This window comes from Sceloporus undulatus, chromosome 10, assembly GCF_019175285.1.
Source record: "Sceloporus undulatus isolate JIND9_A2432 ecotype Alabama chromosome 10, SceUnd_v1.1, whole genome shotgun sequence".
NCBI classification, from domain to species: Eukaryota; Metazoa; Chordata; class Lepidosauria; order Squamata; family Phrynosomatidae; genus Sceloporus; species Sceloporus undulatus.
This window is the reverse complement of record NC_056531.1, coordinates 8,683,341-8,702,820: the sequence shown is the minus strand read 5'-3', so window position 1 is coordinate 8,702,820 and position 19,480 is coordinate 8,683,341. Positions and strand designations below refer to the sequence as shown.

At 41.6% G+C, this 19,480-nt stretch overlaps 1 protein-coding gene across 1 annotated transcript in view; it reads right to left on the bottom strand.

Moving 5' to 3' along the window:
* The window catches only part of LOC121916500 (fibrosin-1-like protein), a 699,030-nt gene that overhangs the window by 84,224 nt on the left and 595,326 nt on the right, over nt 1-19,480 (bottom strand). Inside the window, exon 4 of the mRNA XM_042441668.1 lies at nt 19,099-19,128. Within this exon, the coding sequence (XP_042297602.1) occupies nt 19,099-19,128 (30 nt within the window). The remainder of the gene's footprint in view (nt 1-19,098; nt 19,129-19,480) is intronic.

Sequence of the window (19,480 nt, the reverse complement as noted above, 5' to 3'; positions counted from 1 at the left end):
AGAAGGGCCGGCGCCATCTTGTACGGACGGAGTCCGTACTAGGCCATGGGGCGTCTAAAAGAGACGCCCCTTTTTTAAAATGGGACGTCCTCCGGACGTCCCAAATGGCGGTGCAGAAAGCACCAGAGTTTTCTTGGCAAGATTTAGAACTTTATCGCACACTTTTTTTTTGCCCGTTCTGGGCACTGATCGGGAATGCTCGGGGCCGCGTGCAACCTGGAAAAATCAGATTTTATCGCACAGCAAATCATTCTCAAAAGGGCCCCGTTCTGTCCACCGTCCCCATTCAGTGCCGAGACGTATCTTTTGGCTCCGACAGAAAAGTTTCGGCAGAGCAAACTGGCATGTCTCAGCACTGAATGGGAACGGCTGGGCGCCGGGCATTTTTTTCCAGGTTGCACACAGTCCTGAGCGTCCCCGACCAGTGCCCAGAATGGGCAAAAAAAGGTGTGCGATAAAGTTCTAAGAGAGTGCCATTTGCCCTAGGTCACACAGTGGCTTCCCATGGCCAAGTAGGATATGACCTCTGGTCTCCAGAGTTGTAGTCCAACACTCAAGTGCATCAAATCCTTTCTAAAATGCAGGAGATGTTGTGAAATATCTATGAGAGGACTAGAGTCCAAGACAAAATTAGAGGAGTAATTGGAAATATCATCACCCTGAAATTGCTTTCTAAAATGGGAAGGCCACTGTGGGCAGGGCAAGGTGTTATCACTGAGGAAAGAGAGAGAGAGATGTACAATACCTTTCTGTTCGCCCTGCCAACTCAGGTAATCTGAAGAGTGAATTAAGCCACCCATAAAACCTCACCTTGCTCCTGTGCAATATCAGGTCAGTTAAAAATAAAGTACAGTTGGCCCTCTGTATCCATGGATTCTTTATCCATGGATTCAACCATCCAAGGCTTGAAAATATTTAAAAAAATAAATACATTCCCAAAAGCAAACCTTGATTTTGCCATTTTATATAAGGGACACTATTTTACTACACCATTGTATTAATGGGACTTGAGCATCCACAGATTTGGGTATCTACAGGAGGTCCTGGATCCAAACCCGAGTGGATGCCAAGGGCCCACTGTAAATATGATCTATTATCTCCTCATGGATGAGGAAGCTGATCTGGCATGCTTTATAGAAATTGGCTGGGAGATGATAGTTACCTGACATGAGTACAGGCTCTATCAGCAGGTGCTCTGTTAGTAAGCAGGTGAGGGAAAGTGGGTGAGGGTGGTGTAGTAGCTGTGCTTTATAAAGACCATTTTAACTTGACTAAACTACCTATTAGGGAGCTGAACTATATTGAGTGTGGTAGAATTCAAACATATAGCCGTGTTTGTCTGTAGAATTACAGTGCGCCCACACCATGCGCAGATGCATTTTATGCAGCATCCAGCTTATGCGGAAGCTGTGTGGGGAGAAGAACAATGGCGGCGCACCCATGGCATGCACATGCCACACTGCCACATACATACACCCCATTATCTCCTATGGGGCTCGAGCATAGGCAGATTTTCCCTTACGTGGGGGGATCCGGAACTTCCTGAGATGCAGACTGAAGTTTACGAAAGCTCATGCTGCCAATTTTAGATTGTAAGCCTGAGGGCAGGGAACTGTCTAATTAAAAATAATAATTGTAAGCCGCTCTGATAGCCTTTAGGGCTGAAGGGCGGGGTATAAATACCATAAAATAAATAAATAAATAAATAAATAAATAAATAAATAAATAAATAAATAAATAAATTTCTTTCAGTTACTCTCAAAAGTGCTACAAGATCTCTTTATATGCTACAATCACTCCTCCTTTTTCATGGGGGATCCGTTCTGGCTATATAGTTTTGGCTATATTCAAGCCCCATTGGTGCGCAGGGCATTCACTCTCCCTCTGTTCGTCCCTCATGCATAAGCGAGGGATGCGGATCTGAAGACCGCAAGAATGGAGGGAGGACTGTGTACCAAGTGTGAATACCTAAATCGGAAGGCCGGGGATAGACTGGGGATTCTGTTAGTGTACTGTCCACCCCGCTGCCTAACAGATTTCCTGGCTGTGCTCACAGAACTGATCTTGGGTTACTTCAATATTCCATTTGAGACCAGTCTGTCAGCTGCAGCTCAAGAGTTCATGACATCCATGACAAACATGGGCCTACTGTATTTCAATTGGTCTCAGAAGCCATACATTTCAGCAGGTCACATCCTGGATGCTGTTTTCTGTTCCGACCATATGATCTGTGGACAGAGGTGGTTAATACCTTAGCACTGTCATGGCCAAATCATTTCCTGGTCAGAGTTAGTATCACAACTACTATCTATTGTTCTTCTGCGTGGTGAACCTATTAAGATGGTCTGCCCCAAAGACTAATGGATCTGTCAGGATTACAGAGAGCCTTAGTGGGTTTTATGGCTGGTATCACTGACGATCCTGTTGAAGTCCTGGCCAAGATGGAATCAAGAGCTGACTAGGGCTGCTGCCACACTGCAGAATTAATGTAGATTGACACTGCTTTAATTGTCCTGGCTCCATCCTATGGAATCCCAGGATCTGTAATTTAGTCTTCTCTGACAGAGAAGACTACGTACCCCACGGAACTACAAATCCCAGAATACCACAGCATCGAGCCATGGCAGTTAAAGCCATGCCAAACTGCAGTAAATCTGCAGTGTCAATCCAGCCTAGGGTTCCCAAATGTCTTATGGGCTACTAACTGGGCTTCTTGGTACACAGATCTCTGGAAGCTGAAACAGGAAGGATGATAACTGGATCACAGATGGCACAAAACTGAACTCATATCCAACAAGACATGATATAGAGAATGTGTTAATTCCTATAGAGAACCTTATAGAAATGAAGATGTTATCTATATTGTCTCTTCTTCTCTGCCTTCATCTCTGCATGTACTGCATCTGTGAATTTGTGTCCAGGTTAATTATTCAGGGTGCTAAGGGATCAGTTCAGTCTATCTTTATTACTGTCATAGACTAGCACAAGCTGAAGGAACTAACTCAGGTGCGTTCCCCTTGAATCCAAATGAAGAGACCTCAGCAATTCACTATGATACTTTTAATTATCATTTCACAAAGGAAAAAAATCTCTCTGATATAAGCTGACAAAGGCCCTGTACAAACAGGCAGGAAGGGGTGGTGAGATGCCACTTCTTTCTGCTCCAGATCGGTGCCATGGCAAACGCATGCTATGGCACCAATCCAGCCTCCGCAGAGCACAAAAAGGAGCTGGCTTTTCCGGCTCCTTTTTGTGCCTGCAAAGCAGCGACATAGCCGCTGCTGAGCGGCTTGATTATGCCCCTTTGGTGCAGTGCCGTTTGGGCGCTGCGCCAAAGGGATGTCATCACGGTGTGCACCATCTGAACCGGCGCACATCGAGATGGAGCCCAGGCAGCGCGGGGAGGGTTGTGAGCGTGGGGAGGCTCAGCCCTTACCCCGCCTGCAGGACAGCACTTTTTGCCCGTCTGTCCCAAGCCTTAGATACCATTGTTACAGCAGAAGCTGACAATGGGATGGATGTCCAGCAACTCTATTGATCAGTTTCAGTTAGTGAGTACTGCAGCTGTGGGCAACCTGCTGGTGCAAGTAAGGAAGATAACTCGTTTTCTTGATCCCTGTCCTTGGCTGGTTGTCCAGGGAGAAGACACAGGTCTCTGATGCAATGTACAGTTGTCCCTCCATATTCGCTAGGGTTAGGGAAACAAGACCCCCGTGAATATGGAAAAACCGCAAATAACAAAAACACTGTTTTTACCTGAGAGGACACCTTTCTAGGAATCTCTAGGTCCTCCAGTGCAACTCTGTGGTCAGTGTCCAACATACACTGGCCATAGAATGGCACTGGAGTAGCTACAAATGGTTTTTCAGTGCAACTTTTAGTTAAAGTTGACCACAGACTTGCACTGGAGGACCTAGACAGTCCTAGAGAGAACATATTAATGAAATCCGTGAATAATCAAATCCGCAAATATCAAATCCGCAAATATCAAATCCGCAAATATGGAGGGATGACTGTATTATTAATGCATCTCTCGGGGAGGGAAGTTTTCCATTTTGTTTAAAAGAAGTAGTGGTATGACAACTTTTTAAAAAATCCCTCCCTGGACCTTAACAACTATAGATCAGTATTAAATCTCCCTTTTCTGGGCAAGGTGATTGAGAGGTCAGTTGCCTCTCATCTCCTGATAGACTTGAATGATACAAGTTATCCAGACCCATTTCAAACTGGCTTCAGGACAGAATATGGCATTGAGACCACTATGATCATCTTAGTAGATTCGTAGAATCATAGAAACATAGAGTTGGAAGAGACCCCAAGGGCCATCCAGTCCAACCCCCTGCCATGCAGTAACTCATAATCAAAGCACTCCTGACAGATGGCCATCAAACCTCTGCTTAAAAACCTCCAAAGAAGGATTATTGTCACTTGAGCATTGAAAAGGGAATGTGTCCCCGCTGGCGCTTTTGGATCTCACAGTGGCATTCAAGACCGTCAACCATGCTATCCTCCTGTAACGTCTGAGATATCTGGGAATTGGAGACACTGTTCTTCAGTGGTTCTGAACCTGTCTCTCAGGTAGATTCGAGATGGTGGTGCTTGGGGACAGCTGCTCCTCAAAAAAACAGCTGTAATATGGTGTAACACAAGGTGCCATCCTATTCTCAGTGCTATTCAACATCTACATGAAATCACTGGGGGAAGTCACCCAGAAGCATGGGGCAGGGTGCTATCAGTATGCTGATGATACCTAAATATATTTTCCCATGCCTTAAAAAACAGCCTCAGCTAAGGATAGTGTGTCTCCTGTGTCAACCAGACTTGGATGGGGTTACACTTCCCTTGAAAGAGTGTTCCTGGATCTGTCCCTCCAAGTGGCAGCTCAGATAGATGCAATGGCCAGGAGAGTCTATTAGCAGTTTTGGCTGTTATGCCAGCTATGCCCCTTCCTAGAGCTGGAGCATGGAAAGACGGTAGTGCACATGCTGGTAACCTCAAGGCTGGACTTTTGTAATATGCTGTACATTGGGGTACCTCTATACCAAGTTAGGAAACTTCAACTAGTTCAAAACCTGACAGCCAGATTGATTACTGGTACATCCAAGAGTGATCATATTACACCAATATTAAAAACACCCCAATTCTTGCCAATTAGTTTAGAAGCAAAGTACAAAGTATTGGTTGTTATCTTTAAAGCCCTACATGGTTTGGGTCCGGGTTACCTACAGGATTTCCTCCACCCATATAATTGCCTCATACACTCAGGTCCTCTGGGGAACATTTACTTCAACCAGCCAGGACTAGACTGGGAACATTCACTCAGAGGATATTTTCTTCAGCCACCCCTGGACTGTGGAATGATCTGCCTGAAGAGATTTGACAGCAGAACATGCTGTCTGAATTGAAAACAGCATTAAAGATGCCTCTTCCAAAAGGCCTATCCATCTGGTTTTTAAATTATGAATTTTAAATTACAAAGTTTAAAGTATGGACTGGTTGTTTTAATATGTATTGTTTTTGTATGTTATTCTAAACTGATGTCATGTGTTTTTAACAGGTTTATGTGTTTTTAATTGATGTTAAATTTACTGATATAATAATAATAATAATAATAATAATACACTCTTGTTGTTTTTTTTTTAATAATACACTCTTGTTGTTGTTTTTATTACCATCACCTTGTGCCCTCAAATTTGATATACATATTTTTTTGGATAACACTGAGTACAGCCCTAGTACACACCTTTCTGGGTAACATATATAGCTAAGTCCCAGATTTATGGAGTTGCTGGTTGAAATTCCAAATCCCCCAAGATGGAAATTGGAGGTATAGAATCATAGAATCATAAAATAATAGAGTTGGAAGAGACCACAAGAAAGCAGGGGTTGTTACTAGTATTTTGCCAGCGCTCAGTACCAGAGCCAGTCAGCCAGCCAGCCAGCCTGCCTTTCTTCCTTGTGTGGGACATTACAATTGAGCTTGATTTCCATGCCTTACATTTTCTGTTTAACTCCTTGTAAAAGAGCCACATGCTACTTTATTGTGCAAATGGACTAAAGAATGTAACGACCGATAAAAGGTAGATTATAGTAACACGGACCTTTCACATAAATATTAGCTTATGAGCTCCCACCTCCTTCTGCTTTATTGATCATGGTGGTAGTTCCCCTTCATCATAAGTATATGTATTTAGAGGCATTAAAAATCAACAACAGTAGATTATTGATTGGTGGTTGTTGCAACAATTTTTTCTCTCAGCAGCAAAATAATAGTGACATGAACATCCACAGAGAAGTGCTACTTAGAGAAATATTAATGCCAATAGATTGCAGCATTCAGTCTTCTGAGAATTAAACACAGACTTTTCAGTCTTTCATTCCAATGAAGGATTGGAATTTTTTTGGGTCTCAACTGCTCACCCACCTTTGTCTGAATAATTCTTCCAGAGTTGGTATCAACAGTGCCAGTGACGTTTTGCAATTATTTTCTGGTAGAAAATAATTCATAAGAGAACTTATGAATGAAATACAGCATATAGGAACAGCCCTGCTGGTTCAGATCAAATGTCCATCTGCTCCACAGCTTATTGCTTCCTGCAATAGCTAACCAAATTTCTCCAGGAAGCCTGCACTGTATTCAATAGAATATCACTTTTGAAAATAACCTAACAAATATGTATTCAATGACACATGACAGATGAATGAAGACAGTGCATCCATTCACAATCCGGCATTCAGGAAAGAATGCCATAACTGAACGTCATTGTGCAATGAGGGGGAAAATGGCTCTATGACATAAATAATTTCTTTCTAGAGTATCAGATCAAAGTCTCCATCCATCTTTTTACAGCTAGGCATGATTCATTCTTTCTCAAGTCTAATTTTTAGAGCCTCTGAAAACTCAAGGACAGAAAACAAGGCTGGATCCCTCCCAAATACATTACCCAGATCTACAGTCTCTCTTCAGACATGACTATCATAGCCAAGCTTGCATTTGTCCACTCAATAACACTGACTAATTGAGTCTACCCCCAGAGAGCAAACGGTCCTTTCCCAGGGATTACTGTAATGCATTCATCTTGTTTACTGTCTTTTTTATTACTAAAAGGCCACAACACTATTCACAACATAATATTGTGCCTGGGTAATAAAGACAATAAACCAGGTTTTATTACTGATACACTGCCGCATCTGTTAAACCAGGGCTTTCTCTTATTAAACCAGGCAGCTTTATCCAAGTGTTAAACAGATGTCAGTTTTCTAACTCTTGTTGTTTCTTCCTTTAACTAATGTCTCTTGAGTTCTCAGCTTTTTAATCTCTAGGAGCCAGCAAGTCTACTCCATTAAGGAGGATCACATACCTTCACTATGTGCGATTTCTTCCTTTTGTGTGGCTACAAAGACACTAAAACCATACAAACATTACTGCAGAGTTAGAGAAATCAGAGAACATGAAATGCTTACCTAGGTGTCTTGGAGAACCAGGGATAGAAAAGTGTGCGCTCCATTCTGCAACATGTCTGAAATGGCCTACATGTGGATAGTTTTCATTCACAAAATAAAGTCAATAATATTTTTTGTAGGAGTTTCTGATCATGAAATGCAGGAAGATGCCCCATACCAAAATCATAACATTGGTCCATCATGCTCAGGGTACTGTACATCAGGGATTTACAACCTCTTGGTTGCAAGGTGATCTACATCAGTGGGGTCACCAGGCTAGGTGTCATCCGGTCTGGGGGTCTGCCGGGGGGGGGGCATGGTGGCCCACCCCACCCCACCCTGTCCTGTCCCCCCCCATTCCTTTTGCTTCCCTTGCCTAACCCCCAGCAGATACAGAAAGTGCACTGCCCCTTCTCTGATGCCTTTGCTTCCTCTTTACAGAGAGCACTAGGACAATGAAGAAGAAAGGGTGGGCACAGCAGCAGTGCACATAAACCCCGCAGTGGGAGGATGGCCCAACTGAGTGTCACCCCTCTGATGGGGTGTCACCTGGTGTTGTCCACCTGGCACTAATGCAACTGCAATGGTGCTCGGCAATGGCTCCTCTCCATGCTGGAAAGAAATGATCAGTAGGGTACCACGAGGTTCTGTCCTAGGCCCACTGTTATTCAACATCTTTATCAACGACCTGGATGAAAGTATAGAGGGCATGCTTATCAAATTGGTAGATGACACCAAATTAGCGGAAAAATGAAATGCCCAGATATAGGATGGGGGACACCTGGCTTAATGAGACTACGCATGAAAGTGATCTAGGAGTCCTAGGAAACCACAAAAGTTGAACATGAGTCAACAGCATGATGTGGAAGCTAAAAGGGCCAATGCAATTCTAGGCTGCATCAATAGAAGTATAGTGTCTAGATCAAGGGAAGTAATAGTGCCACTCTATTTTGCTTTGGTCAGGCTTCACCTGGAATACTGTGTCCAGTTCTGGGCACCACAATTCAAAAAGGACATTGAGAAACTGGAGCATGTCCAAGGGATGGTGACTAAAATGGTGAAGGGTCTGGAAACCATGCCCTATGAGGAGAGATGCAGGGAGCTGGGGAGGTTTATCCTGGAGAAGAGAAAGTTAAAAGGTGATATGATAGCCATGTTTAAGTATTTGAAGGGATGCAGCACTGAAGATAGAACAAGCTTGTTTTCTGCTGCTCCAGAGACTAGTGACCCGGAGCAATGGATGCAAGCTACAGGAAAAAAGATTGCACCTCAACATTAGGAGGAACGTCCTGACACTAAGAGCTGTTGGACATTGGAACACACTCTCTCAGAGAGTGGTGGAGTCTCCTTCTTTGGAGTTTTTAAAACAGAGGCTGGATGACCATCTGTCAGGGATGCTTTGATTGAGAGTTCCTGCATGGCAGGGGGTTGGACTTGTGGTCTCTTCCAACTCCATGATTCTATGATTCTAACAGTAGTGACACCATTGTTCTGCATTGGTTCTTATTCTCTCATAATCCCTCCACCTTGAGCCATAGTGGCTGAGGCTTCTGGGAGCTGAAGTCAAGCAACACCTGGGGATCCAGGAGTGGGAACCACTGGTATCCAGTGAATGGCAGTGTCTCCTAAGGGGTCTTTTTCCTGGACTTACATGAAGTTTCCCTATTTGGGGCTTTTGTCAAGCAAAACATGTCCTCTCCTACTGAGGCATAGCTCTTCACTTGGAAAAGTTATTTTGTAATCATAATTCCCAGGATCCACTGACCTTGCTGGATGACAGATTTCAGGAGCTGAAGGGAAAACCCTCACAATAAACCTAAAATAATTCTTTGTTAAAAAGCGCCTACATTTTTTGTAAGAGTGTAGCTCATTGGTAGAGCTACACTCTACCATGCTCTATCTGTAAAGTGTCCCAGTTCCAACCTCCTGTATATCCAGGAAGAGCTTGAAAAGGGTCCTGTTCAAATCCCTGGAGAGTTGCTGCCAGTGAGTGTACAGACAAAATGGAGCAAAATAACTCTATTAGAATGGGAACCAAACTACTCATGAGTGTTTGAGTGTTAAATGTTCTTCGGATTTAGATAAATCTTTGAATCTAATCTGGATGGTTTTTGAAAATGCAAACTCTATCAGCTTGGGACAGGGTAGATAAATGAAGAGGATTGGAATAGACATGGAAGGAAATACAACCCTTTCCCTTAAAACCAGTAGAAGGTGTACAGTCTAAATTTCCTAGCAAACGTTTACAGTATCAAGCTGCGTTCCACATGTGTCTTTGAAGCTTGAAGCTGGCATCAGTTCCATTTATAGGCAAGCTTGAATGAGGGCACAGAACTCCTGGTTGCGGTGGCTACATTTTACACCAATGGACTTGCTTCTCCTAGTTCAGACAGATTCACACAACAGTAGCTGGTTGAAAGCTGTTAAGATGAGGTTAAACATAATTGATTTTTCACCTCTAGAGATAGTATGGTTAGATACAGTCAAAGCTAAAAAAATATGGAAACAATGGTTGGTGGATACTGAATGCCAAAATAATTAGTCTATAATGAGGAGACTGAGCCCATGGTTTGTTCAGCGTTCATCTAATTTTTCTGATTCCACAACTTCTCATTTACAGTACTTAACATGCCTCAAATATGGGAAAGCCCTCTCAAGCATGTTTGAATGTGCTTCCCTTAGCAGTACTTGAAGGCTGTTACAGAAGCCCACTTCAGACCTGGGTATGTGTATGTGGAGAGAGAAATATTGAAACGGTATGCTTTGTTATTCCTCACACAGAGTTCCTAGCATAGAGACCCACGTGAAGAGGCAATTGGCCTTTTATTGCTGTCTCATCCAGGGCATTCAAACAAATATTATGTGAATTTCAGCCTTGATTCTGTGGTCACAAAGAAAACTGGCTTTTTAAAAAAGCAATTGTTATTATAAAATACAGGCTACAATCAAGTCCTTAATTGTTGATTTGTATACATTTTATTTTATTAACTTAATAATGTTATTAACTTCACAAGGCCCTTCAGTTCTTTCATTTATAGCTGTTTTAGTACCAAGGATAAAGGTAAAGGTTTTCCTTGACATGAATGTCTAGTCGTAACCGACTGTAGGAGGTGGCGCTCATCTCTGTTTCTAAGCCGAAGAGTCAGCGTTGTCCGAGGACTGCTCTGGTGATCTTGTGACCAGCATGACTGCACCGAACGCTGTTTACCTTCCCACCAAAGTGGTACCTATTTATCTACTGTACTTGCATTTGCATGCTTTTGAGCTGCTAGGTTGGGCAGAAGCTGGGACTAGTGAAAGGAGTACATGCCATCATGCGGCTCCTGGGCCTCGAACTACTAACCTTAATACCAAGCATGTATTTCTGATATATTGATTGTTTTAGTATTAGCGGTATGTTCTTAGATTGCTCAACCTTTCTGATATGTATGATATTTGTTAAAATTGCAATGGACTTTTGCTTGATGTAAATGAAGTTTGATAACCCTTTCCTCCTCTTTTGAGAAGAAGAAATTGGGGGAGCCCTCACTAGTAACAAGGAAGGGTTGCTGCTACATGTAAATATCAATATTTCAAGTGGGGATCACATGGTGGGAAAAGGGGGTTACCTTTCCTCTCCATAAACTCAGCATGGCATAGCAGTTTGAATGTTGGACTATGATTCTGGAGACCAGGGTTCGATTCCCAGATTGGCTATGAAATCCACTGGGTGACCTTATTCACACTCTCTCAGCTTCAGAGGGAGGCAAAGACAAACCTTCTCTGAACAAATCTTGCCAAGAAAACCCCATGATAGGTTCACCTTAGGGCTGTCATAAGCGAGAAACAACTTGAAGGCACACAACAACAACAATTCCTCTCCATGCTTTCTACTATCAGCCTCATACCAGTGCAGTTGCATTTTTTAAAACAGAAAACCCATATTAAATGCAAAAGTGTACTTAACAATTATATTTATATTGGCCCTTTCTTAGGACCCTATTACATGGGCTTACCTTTCCCGAATTCAGTCCTAATTCTGCAAGTAGCTGGGTGTTATAGCAAAGAAATTGCTGCCAAATTGCTGCCCAGGTCCATCCTGGATGCAGGGTCTAAAAATGGTTCTAAAAATGGTTGCCGAAGCGGCTTAGAGGACCCGGGCTGCATCTGGGATGGACCCGGGCAGTGATTCAGTGGCGATTTCTTTGTGATAACACCCGGCTGCCTCCAGAATTAGGACTGAATTCGGGAAAGGTAAGCCGGGTTTTTAACCCCATGCGACAGGGTGCTTCCTGTATTCATACATTTTTGGGAAATGCTTGTATATTTTGCAGAATATATCATCTTAAAAGATACATTCTGTTTACCCTGCAAAGCAGGACTCCTATACAGGCTGCCAGAGTTTAAACCCTATGAAAAAGCAACTCTTATTTTTCATTCCAGCTCCAGAGCTCAGCTACTTGAGGGTTTAAGCTTTCTTCTGCCATAGCTAGAACACAAAACTGAACCATAATATAAATTTAGAGCGAACATTTCATTAAGTAAGAAATGCAATGTCATTTGTGCCCCCACCCCACTCTCCTCAATGCCTTGTTTAGTAAATGAGGAAATGCCTGATATCTAACCCTTGATTTGCAGAGCTCCTTTATGCTTTGGGTCCATACAATTAAAATGACAACCCATAATTTCATTCACAGCAGTTGGGAGTCCGAGAATGAAAGCACATGAATGATAAGTTACTTTAAAAGAACACAATAGGTTCTTCTCCCCTCCCGCCATCATCCCACATTTTAGATTTAATACTGTTGCAAACCTTGTTATTAGCAAAAGTTGCAGAAACATTTTGGAATAATGATGAGAAGGAATTAGTCATCTCCTTATTTTACACAACTTGACTTTTGGCTTTTTTGCAGAATGCCATTTAACAGAGGACATTACCAAGCTGCTTGCTACTTTTCACTGGAACACTAAAGCAGGTAAGAGACAATAAGAGGAACTGTTGATGGTTTATATTACTCTATTATGTTAATGTTCACTAAAGTATGCCATAAGCTCTCTCATTACATGTGTATAAACCAATTCTCTGTGGTGTTATTCCTGTGCTAAATGCTATAACTACATAAATCTTGAATTAATGGAGACTTTATAGTTCCTGAAAATGAAGGGTAATTGGTATCTGTTAATGCTGTTGTAGCTAGTAAAGGAAGTATATATTTTCAGTAGCACTGTTTATGGGCCGTCAGAGCAATGCCATCGCCACTACTGCACATTGCCGAAGATAAGCTAACATAATTTGGCATCCCTGTCTTTTTCTTCCTCTAAAACAAAACAACAACAACAACAAAAAGATCCCATAGTTCAAACTAGGCAGCACTGTGATAGCAAACATCATATTCCATAGCCTTCAATAAACACAACAGAACATCATTTGGTGATCTTTCTCTTTTTTTGTTTTTAAAGAAAAATGGTAGAATTGCCGGTACAAGTGTAGATCTGTTTCAGATCGATGGTCAACTGGGACAAAAATCTTAATACTGTAATTAAGAGCTTATTCTCTGACCTTAGCTAGTGTTCCAAGATATACATGTGGGCTTGTTCATCCCAGATGTTGGTATACTAGCCTAAAAAAGGACAGAGGATACACTAAGGAAAAGAAGAAGCAAGGAATGCCTTGGCTGTAAGCACATATGAGACTCAAGAGATTAAAGGTCTACCAGTTGCACTGGCCTTCTTCATAAACTTCAAGTCTTGAGCATACTAAACATTCTTATCTAAGGTTCCTCAAGCAAAAAAGGATGAAGTAAGCAAGGGAGGTACACCTTACGTGACATATTAACACCACCAACCAACATGCTGTAACATGTAGACATTTAGGTTAGGGCTGAATACAAATGCCAGATGGGAGGAAGACAGCTCCCTTGGCTTTGATGTACACTGATGCAACACAAGGGTTCGTCAATGTTGCCATGAAATATAGTACTGTTTAGAGGCAGAGATCTGTTTAATGAAAATGATGCCTTGCTTTTGTGTCTTTACAGATAAAGAAAGAAACTGAGAAAAGACACAGAGGCATTCTCGTTTCATAAAGGGTCACTGCAGTTGATCCATGCGTTGAAAAAAGCACAACAGCCTTTCTCTCAATCACCCACCCCCTTCCCCCTTTTCTCTTTTTCTTTCATATTATCTTTACAATATAGTATCTGTACAATATAATAATTTTCCCTTTGCTGAGAAGGACAGTTTGGTTACTGGGCATACGCAATGCAGGCTCCTCTGAAGGTAACCTCAGATCCCGTGTTCTGAAAGCTAATCAATGTTGTTCAGATTTCAATTTCTTCACTACAAGGTGAAGTCAAACCTAATCTAACAAACGTCAGTCTCCCATGTAGTGCTGCTAGCCAGGCCTAGCCAGTGTAATTTAGATAATCATTAATAGCATAGCTATATACTAAAACTACATGTCACTTACAACTTTGTCTCAAAATTGACTGGCAGATCTTTTAAGTAGCTTTTCTAAATGATTGTTGTGGGTTTTTTTCCCCTGGCTTCTTTGATTGGGTGAATGTGATAAACACTATGATTCTCACATCAGAAGTAATATGAAGGAACCAGCTTGTTTCACCCACGTAATGGCATCTTCTACTATCAGGAGTCTAGAAGGGGCAGACAGACACCTAAAATACACATTGTACATAACAATAAGAAGAAAGAGAAAACACTTCACTGATCAAGTTTTATCTCCACAGTTTAGTCACTTGCATGGCACACCAAAGGTGTGTCTACCAAGGCCAAATCATAGAATCAAAGAATCCTAGAGTTGGATGAGAACACAAGGGCCATCCAGTCCAGCCCCATTCTCCCATTCAGGAATTCTCAATCAAAGCATACCTGACAGATGGCCATCCAGCCTCTGTTTAAAGACCTCTAAGGAAGGAGATTCCACTGCACTCAGAGGGAGTGTGTTCCACTGTCGAACAGCCCTTACTGTCAGGAAGTTCCTCCTTATGTTGAATCTCTTTTCCTGGAGCTTGCATCCATTGCTCCAATCCTAGTCTCTGGAGCAGCAGAAAACAAACTTGCTCTCTCCTCAATATGACACCCCTTCAAATATTTAAACAGGGCTATCATATCACCTCTTTACCTTTTCTTCTCCAGGCTCCCTAAGGCATTCCTCATAGGGCATGGTTTCCAGGCCCTTCACCATTTTAGTCACCATCCCTTGGACATGCTCCAGTTTCTCCACATCCTTTTTAAATTGTGGTGCCCAGAACTGGACACAGTATTCCAGGTGGGGCCTGACCAAGGCAGAATAGAGTGGCACTATTACTTCTCTTGATCTAGACACTATACTTCTATTGATGCAGCCTTGAATTGCATTGGCCTTTTTAGCTGCCGCATCACACTTTTGACTCATGTTCAAGTTGTGGTCTACTTGGACTCCTAGATCCCTTTCACACGTATTCTCCTTAAGACAGGTGTCCCCCATCCTATATCTTTAAAAAAGCTTTTTTTTTAAAAAAAAAATCTTTAAAAGCCCAGGAGGAAGAAAACATGCTTGCCTGGTACTTTAAACTGAGCTCCAGCAGAGCTTCTCAAAGGAGGGAGACCAGGGCCTCATTCCCACTACGTTTTAAACTAGTTTGCAAATCGGTTTGAAGCGGTTTAAATGACCCTGGTTCACACTTGAACCAAATCGCTTTTTGGATAAATTGATTCTGCATCTTTTTGGGTGAAAGTGTGAACCAGATGTGGATTGGAATTGATTTAAATTTGCCCTTTGGCCGGCTGGAGCAGGTCCATTTTGAATCGATTCATTCGTCAATGTGAACGGCAAGTGGGTTCTTTTATTTTATTTTGCAGCATGAAAATGCAATTGGGGCAAATGTAGTGTGAACCATGCTCCGCTGCCAAACCGATCCATCGATTCGTATCGCAAAGCGATTTATTTGTATGTGGGAATGTGGTCCAGAAAGCTGCGTACTATCATTGAGGAAACTATCTTCAGGTGACATCCTTCTTACTTCAGATGTACTTGAGGGAAACCATACTTCATGGTCTGACCACATGGGTACTATATTCTCCAACTGTCCTGATTGGGAAGGGTCAGTCCTGGTTAATCCTTTCTTGTTCCACTTTTTAGCTGCTTTTAATATGTCCCAGTTTCTTTCTCTTCCTCCCACTTTCTCCCATTGTCTTCAATTTACTTCAGTTTCTGCAAACTGAATTCAAGGTGAAAAAGTAGTTTGCATTCAATTAACTCAGTGGAGAGGAGAGGACAGGGTAGACTTTCCAGTGTTGTGTTGTGTGTTGCATGAGAGAATTGATGCAATTCTGTTAGTAAGTCATGGAGGGCATGATGATGGCGGTGTTTTGCCTATGAAAGGCACTGGACCTGCCGATAATGCCACTGATTCATGCTTGTAAAGGAAACTACAGCTCTTCACACAAATGCAGCATGGTTGTGCCTCTGTGTATGTATGTCCCTTCAAGTTGATTTATGGCAACCTCATGAATTCCATCAAGCAACTTCAAGACCACCAACCCCGGATCCTATTCTTCTTTTGCTTCAGCGAATCCCCCACCCCCATAAAGCTATGCCACAGCACAGGCTTAATCTAGGCCTCTGCCTTATGGCTTATGTGTTGAATCACATCTGCGTTTTCACTTGGGGCAACTTTTAAGCATTCAGCGTGACTTTTAAGAGCAAACAATTAAAGGATGAAAGGAATTCCCTGATTTTTAACAGATGTAGAGGGGAGAGTCTGCTTTGTTAAAGTAGGCTTTCAGTGTATCGCCCTGCATTTGTGGCACTTTTATCTCCTGTGGTTTTGGCAAAGGTCAAGTTGAATTTTTTTAAAAAAAATCTATAATCTAAATTGCAACCCTACTTTCAATGGTGCGGGAGGGGTCTGTCTGTTTCCTTTCGTCTTTGAACAATTGTATTTCAGAACACTGATATCTCAACCTCCGCTTCTATTCAAGCCTTGGGGCAGGCGACTTGCCCAGCAGTGAGAATTCCACCATTTATTTTGCCACTAGACATTCAAAATGGTATCTATATCACTGACAGCTAGTAAGATATTCCAGAGAAAACTGGGAATTCTTATGTTTTACTCAAATCCATGGGGCTCAAATGCTTTATACCATTTAAAGGTAAGACTAAAGTGAGCCCAACTTCATCTGGAAGAATATAAACTTGAATTCAAAAGGATTTACAGAATTGTGAATTCCAGGCCTCTCATTCTTGGTTTAACTGAAAACCAACACAATATCGTTTTGTCTATGAGTGTGCGTGCGTGCGTGCGTGCATGCATTTGTGTGTGTGTGTGTGTGTGTGTCAACAGGATCAATTTTACTGAAACCAGAAATTTATTGATATTGATATTTATAAATATATATTTATATTTATTTATATTTGAGATTTATCTGGAGGACTCCAGAAAGTTTTGAAATTCACGTGAAATAAAGGCTAAAAGGAAAACCAACATCTCTTTCAAAGTGGCCCACCTCACAGGGTTATTATGATGATAAAGTGGGGAGGAGAAGAGTCATGACTGCCACCTTTGGTTAACTGGAGGAACAATGGGATATAAATGTTAATAATAAACAAATTTCCCCCAAATAAGGTTTTTTTCTTTCACAAAGCAATTTAAGGAGTTCAGTGCAGTACTAACTGTAAATTCAGCTCACTTAGTCTAAATGGGGGTTAAAAATACTCTAGATCCAGTTAACAAATCATACATGTATGTGTGACAAATTTTTAATTTAATTGTTGAGTGAGTTCATAAATCCAAATGACTGCAGGAATCTTTGTTTCATTTAGTTCATGAAAGTTGTTTCTTTTAGTTCAGACCAACAAGTAGTAAGTGTCTTCTTCACATCAAGATGTTCCTCCAGTGTTTTTACATTGGACACCAACCAAAGGCTGTTCCTTTCCACAATGAACTGAATTTTGAAACTCAACCCTGGGACTTTTGCTGAGATCCACGTGAGAACAACTAAGTTAAAAAAGAGGGAGGGTCAGGGGAAGAAGGCTTAAATACCCAGAAAGCATCAGATCTCCTCTGATCTTGGAAGCTAAGCAGGATCAGGCCTAGTTAGAACTTGAGACCACCAAAGAATACCAGGAACTGTAAACAATATTTCAGAAGAAAGCAATGGCAAATCACTGAGAAAACCCTGCGAAACTCATGGGGTCACCATAAGTCAACAAGCAACTTGAAAGGATATACACATACTCACACACAAGGAGCTGAGGTCACAGTGGACAAAGAAAGGGAAATGGTTTTTGGTGGGCTGGGTGAGAAATAGGGTTGTCAAAAACTCATGCAGCTGTTTCTTTCTTTCAAAACTGGGAAAAGAGGGTGGGGTGTAAAGTTGTGTGTGGCATTTTTCACCTTTGTTCTAACACACTGGTTTTCAAGCTGTGGGGCAGGACTGCCCAAGGAGGTCACAAGAGTTGCTAAAGCGGAACATGAGACTTGGAAGTCCTCCTCCTCCTCCCGCCCTCCCAAACATTTTCTGTCCTGGAGGGGAAGAGAAAGGCAAAGTGCTTGGGGTCTCTGCTTAAGAGACGAGGAGGAGGAGGACTATTTCTTTATTAAATATGAATATACGTGAATATGTGAATGAAAATATACATGCTAAACAAACACATTTATTCATACACTACATTAAGCACAGAGGTGGCTGTGACGTCCAGATGACATACATTTAAATGACCATTTAACCCAAATATAGCAGTTAAATTTCCCCTTATACATATAAAGTTTGTTTGTTTAGTTTAGTTTAGCTTATTGGCAATTAACAACTTTCATTAATTAAACCCCTTCCACTAACTTTCCCTTTTTGGTATCTGTACTGTGTCCGCTACTGTATTTTAAGATGCCTGTTTTTAAAAAAAAGATAACCCTCATCCCAAGACGGAACCAAAGTGGCTGTCAATGTAGCCATCACCACAGACTGACATCTGCTAAACTTGAATGTTACGCGCAAGTGACGAGATGCTCTTTTAACACAACCTCAACCTGCAATTCACAATGTAATATACCAGAGCAGTCCCATTACAGTCAGTAGGAGTGCTTTTGAGTTAAGTGGTGTTAATTAAGCTTTTTTTGCTCCTAGGTGAAGGTATGCCATTGGAGGTCACTGGGTTAAAACAAGAAACCATACATTCATCTCTCTCTGTCCCAGATATCTGACTGTAACCTCCCAACAACTAGTGATTAATCAAACAAAAAGGTCAGAAAAATCACTGCTGCACAACATCAAAATTTACCCTAACAGTACAGCATCATCTGCAAAGACAAGGTACTGGTTCTCATCTTCTAAACCCTTTACATAATTGACACGTTCCAAAGTCAGTATGAATAAAGTATTGCCTTTCAAGTAGTTATCAGGAAGACTTTCCCCAAAATAAGGCAAGATAAATAAGGCAAAAAGGCTGATCAGTTCACATTAATCAAGAAACAAATCCATGTTTAGCAAAAGCAAGCAATTTTGTGTGTTTCACAGCTAAGGCAAAACATGTTTTGTGTAGCTGACCTCAGGCAGTAAATAATTCAAAAATTCAAGATGAAAGCAGATAGAAAAGTATCTTTAGAGTTTCTTCTAACTTTGTCCAATAATTTTCAAGCTTTTAGAAGCCAGAAAAGAAAAGAAAAGATCTGGTCTTACCTTATCATCAATGTCACTCTCACTGTCACACTGTGGATTCAAAGGGAGAAAGAAGAAGACTCAATTATTAAAAGGTACAGAAACTGCATGCTCATTGTATATAATACGTCGTAAACCTCTGTTGGGACTACAGACCTCATAAATATGTGGCATAAAGAGAAAGGGCTACAACAACATACACATGTGTGCATGAAATCCATGTAATTGGATCTGAAGCACACTCTGCATACAGAAGAAGAAGACTTGCTGAAGAAAAATTAGCATGGTTTCTGCAAAGAGAAGATTTGCTTCAAACATTTAGACTTCTTTAAGAATATTAGCAAACAAGTAGATAATTTGGTCTGGTAAGCAGACAATGGCCTGTTACAGACAGCCAAAATAA